Source organism: Gossypium hirsutum, chromosome D13, assembly GCF_007990345.1.
Source record: "Gossypium hirsutum isolate 1008001.06 chromosome D13, Gossypium_hirsutum_v2.1, whole genome shotgun sequence".
NCBI classification, from domain to species: Eukaryota; Viridiplantae; Streptophyta; class Magnoliopsida; order Malvales; family Malvaceae; genus Gossypium; species Gossypium hirsutum.
The window spans coordinates 55369769-55374392 of NC_053449.1; the positions used below are offsets into that span (position 1 = coordinate 55369769).

The 4624-nt window shown below is 31.5% G+C and overlaps 1 protein-coding gene across 19 annotated transcripts; it reads right to left on the reverse strand.

Moving 5' to 3' along the window:
* Positions 1-562: 562 nt before the first annotated feature.
* Positions 563-3925, reverse strand: LOC107937671 (NAD-dependent malic enzyme 59 kDa isoform, mitochondrial). Of its 19 annotated transcripts, none has more exons than XR_005923043.1 (8): positions 3723-3925; positions 3209-3546; positions 3067-3122; positions 2041-2108; positions 1239-1342; positions 1080-1163; positions 847-952; positions 563-726 (listed from the first exon to the last, which is right to left on the reverse strand). XR_005923043.1 is itself a non-coding variant. In XM_041109166.1 (6 exons), exons 2-5 carry the CDS (start codon positions 2045-2047, stop codon positions 896-898), a joined length of 252 nt encoding a protein of 83 aa, XP_040965100.1. In that variant the 5' UTR covers positions 2048-2108; positions 3067-3085; the 3' UTR covers positions 563-726; positions 847-895. The 19 variants fall into 19 exon arrangements, 2 of the variants coding, with proteins under 2 accessions (XP_040965100.1, XP_040965099.1); XR_005923041.1 differs by having other exon boundaries at positions 2041-2119; positions 3723-3910; XR_005923054.1 differs by having other exon boundaries at positions 2041-2119; positions 3067-3085; positions 3209-3303; positions 3723-3909.
* Between the last annotated feature and the right edge of the window lie 699 nt (positions 3926-4624).

Genomic DNA, 4624 nt, shown 5'->3' on the forward strand with positions numbered 1-4624 from the left:
GAACGTCACTAACGTTTGCAGCGTTTACAAACAAAAACGCCGCTAAAGACCATTTTCTTTAGCGGCGCTTAAAGAAAAACACCACTAAAGATCATGTTCTTTAGCGGCATTTTTCTCTTAAGTGCCGCTAAAGACCAAGACCTTTAGCGACGCTTTTCCCACAAATGCCGCTAAAGAACATGACCTTTAGCGACACTTCTTTCATAAACGCCGCAAACGAACAAACCTTTAACGACACTTGTAGCAAAAACGCCACTAAAGACATAAGCTTTAAAAAAAATTATTTTAATCAAATAATATTTATTTTTATGATAAATATTATATTATGTTTTATTTTTTAAATTTGAACTTTAAATATACTTGTTAAGGATAAATAAAAAATATTATTTAAATTAAATTTTCTATGAAAATTTTAACTTTAAAACTAAATATAAAAATTAATGAATTTAGTTTTAGAATTTAAAATAAGAAAATTTAGATTCCTAGAGTCAAACCATAAAGATTTTCTCGTAGAAGTAAGAAACTAAAAAGAAAGAAAACTATGAATGAAGTAGATATCATAAAAAGAAATCCGCAGATGATTTTCTAGCAAAACATTTTTACATGATTAGTTCATAAAATCTACATCTTCATTATACAAGAGAAAGGACATTACATATCTAAAAGAACATAAAAGGCTTTGCACAAATAGGATGAACAGCCATGCTAAGAACACCAAGCCCTGCACTGGAAGCCAGAAAGAAAAGTTTTTATGAGAAATAAAGCTGTGAGGGAATGGATGCAATGAGCCAAAGAAAAATTATGGTGAAAGATTGAAAGACCAAGCTTTATAAGTCAGCCAAATACCTTCCAGCTCCCCCACAACAATCTTGTGGTTTGGAAAATCATCCAAAGATCAACCTTGTTCTCTTACAGTTCCTAACAATCCAGCAAGTGCAACTCCAGCAGTTACCTAAGAGAATTAAGTAAGCACAACTTTCTAATATTGGTGGCATTCATAGTGATGCTGCAGCAATCTAAGTTACACTAGAATCTAATCCTATCCATAAAAGTAGCAACTTGCTAGGCCAAGTGCTCACCTGTACGTCATCATTAAACATGCAAAACCTTTCCCGATAGCGTTTCAGAGTTTTAAAGGCCCACTTCATTTGAAAATCCTCAAACTAAATGGGGTAACCATCAAATAAACATCATGGTATAAGCATAAAGAAAAAGTCTTACTTCTGAAAGAGAGAAACCTGTACAATAGCCTTAGGCCAACGTGTTAAAACCGCTTCGATGAACTCATCAATAATTGATAAATATTCTTCCCCTTCTATCCTTGGTTGTCTTAGTCCTAAATCTGTCCAAACCCCCAAAGAGAAACATGTCAAAAGAAATCTCCACAATCGGTAAATAAAACAAAGTACCACCAAGCATTTCATATGTTCCATTCTATGAATAACAAAGTAAATAAGCACATATTTTACTCACAAAGTGGGTCTTCAATTAGCTTTAGATTGTTAGTACCAACATCTAGCATAACTGGGAGTATATGTCAGAGACAAATATTGATTTAATAATTAAAGTTCTAACACAAGACAAGAGTAGGTTCTAGGATTTCCAAGTCTATACCTTGTCAAGAATTTTTATAATGAATGTTCTACAACCCAATTAAAGCATTACTTTCTTTAAGCCTGCCTGTTGGTTACTGTGTCTATATGGCAGGGATTTAGGTTGTGGATGTCTAAGCTTAGGCTTGCTTTATATTTTAAATAAAAATAAAAATCAACAACCAAAGCATGCAATTCATTAAGGATGAGCAAGAATGTGGCCTACATTGATTAAACATTTTTCTAGAGGAATAGATGAGGTATTAATAAGGTTAAAATAGCCTAAAAATACAAGAGTTTATATGAGATAACTCATAAAATCGATGCCCTTAAACCACATATCACAAGAAAAGCATAAATTTCACAAAACATGGAGAAAGTTGCAAACAACGAACAAAGAGAACCCATTTTATTAAACAACTACACAAATATAAATAAAAGGAAATACCTTGCATCTGAGCTGAAGAGGAATCCAAAAGAAGAAGCAGCTAGAATACAAGAAGTGAAAAGAGAAGCCTTTTCTCCATCTCCATGGTGAAGGCAACAAATGGTAAAATGAGAGACCATGAAAAAGAAAAGAAATGGTGGCAAAAAGAAAGCAACAGCAGCTAAAAAAACAAAGAGAGCTCTTTGTGACTGTATATATATTAAATACAAAACCCAGAAAATAAAAAATAATAAAAAATGAAAATTTGGTTTTGGTGCTCTTTAGAAATAGTAAATTTCAAATTTCAGAAGTACCCATATTATGCAATTATACTTTGAAGTCAGCTTGATTAAGGATAAAAGATCCATTCCACCATTAGTTTTATAATATACAGCTTGTCATCATCAACTAATCTTCCTTTGTTTTTTACTAAAAAGAATCATTTGTAATTTTTGTATTTCATAAGAATTGCTCTAACCAGTCAAAGAAATCCCTACATATCAACTCATTAACATGATTCTAATTATTTTTGTACAGTTGATAAACCAATAATATGATCAAATTATAACCCCTTACATATGACCAAATTATAAATCAATATAAAGGAAAATTATGCTTTGGCCCCCTCAAAAAATGGAAAAATAGTATACTTAATCCTTTCAAAAATTATAAAATCATAAACTAATATATGATCAAATATATATTTGACATCTCAGAAAATTACAATTCAATTTTGGCCCCTAAAATAAATTATGGATTCGCCCCTGCATACACAAATGCCATTGCAAAAATAATATCTAACACAAATCACTTCAAAAGATTTTGTAATTGGCAGGCCTCTACTGACATTCAAAGAGGGCAGCAACTACATATTCCAATAAAAAATAATGAACCATAATAAACCCAAAGATACAACTTTTAAAACTATAAAAACAATGAACCAGTAATATAAACTTTTAGCTTTGATGCATTTGCTTGAGAGACATCATCGAGTTAACAATTACGTCCAATGAAACTAAAACCAGTTAAAAGCTAAAATCCAAATACCTTTTGGGGCCATTGCTTGCTGCAAAAAAAGAGTTCAAAAAAATGGCGCTTCGAAGCTGTCAGTCATTTAGAAAAAAAATGAAAACCCAAAACAAGAATGATAAAAAAGAATTGAGAGAGTAGCCGGCAAAGGCAAACCTACTTGGAATTGTAGAGACTACCTCACCCATCTGAAGCCGATCTGTTGGAAGATGATCAAAATAGAGAGAAAATACGAAAAGGGAAAGCATCCACAAACTAGCAAAAGTAGATTAAGGTAAAACAAAAGGGCAAGTCAAATTTACTATAATTAAAACCATTTAATCCAAAGGGCTTTGGGGATTTGCCTTTCTATTTTTGCTAAACAAAAAACTGAAAATTTTGTAGCTGAATTACATGCCAAAAATACTCGCCTTCACAAGCCATAAAGGCAACTTAGCTGCTTTTGTTTTTCAGACTCTTCTTCTTCCTTGATGTAAAGCCATAAATTTTGCTGCTTTTCTTCATGCAGAAGAGATTTTTAATTTGAAGCAAATATAAAGATTTTTTATTAATATTAGACAAAACCCAGGATCAAAAAAGTTGTAGATGAACAAATGGACGGTAAAAAAATTTGATTTTTAACCCGCAAAAACATTTAAAGGAAAAAACTGAATGAGCTTTATTGGAAAAGTTACCTGATCCAAGGATTTTTGGGATGGAGAAATGAAATTTAGGTTAATAAAAGAAGAAAAAATGAACCCTAAAAATAAGCAAAAATGTGAGAGGCGTTTGTGTGTGTTGTCGGAGTGGAGTTCAATTTTTGGTTTCTGGAAATTGAAAGGAAAGGCTTAGGGATTTTAGGGGGGAAAGTAGGGAATTTCGGAAGGGGGATTTTATAAAATGGACTGAAATTATTTTTGTGGCGTTTTCTCTAAAAAAACGCCGCTATTGTTTACTCTTAGCGGCGTTTTTCATAAAAACGTCGTAAAAAATTTTTATTTTAAACAAAATTACGCCGTTTTGCTATACTATGCTGAAAGGGGTCTATTTTTTAAAGTAAAATTATTTTGTGGCGTTTTAAAAAACGCCACTATTGAAAAACGCTGCAAAAAAATTTCATTTTAAACAAAACGACGCCGTTTTGCTATGCTATGCTAAAAGGGGGCTATTTTTTTAAAGTAAAATTATTTTGTGGTGTTTTTTTTTATAAAAACGCCGCTATTGCTTATAAAAACGCCGCAAAAATTTTTTATTTTGAACAAAACTACGCCGTTTTACTATGCTATGCTAAAATGGGCTATTTTTTTAAAGTAAAATTAACCCCTAACATCTAACCCCTAAACCCTTAACCCCTAAACCTTAAATCCCAACACTTAAACCATAATCCCTAATTCATAATTCCTAAATCCATACTCCCTAAACCTTAAAATATGAACTCCTAAACCGGCCTTAAATATTAAATTAATCACATACCTTAAACTAAAAACCCTAAACAAATTTATTATTATCTCTTTTACAATTATATAAGAACATATTTAAAATATAAATTAAAAAAATAATTAATCTAAACCCAAAACCCTAACTCGACCCCTAAATC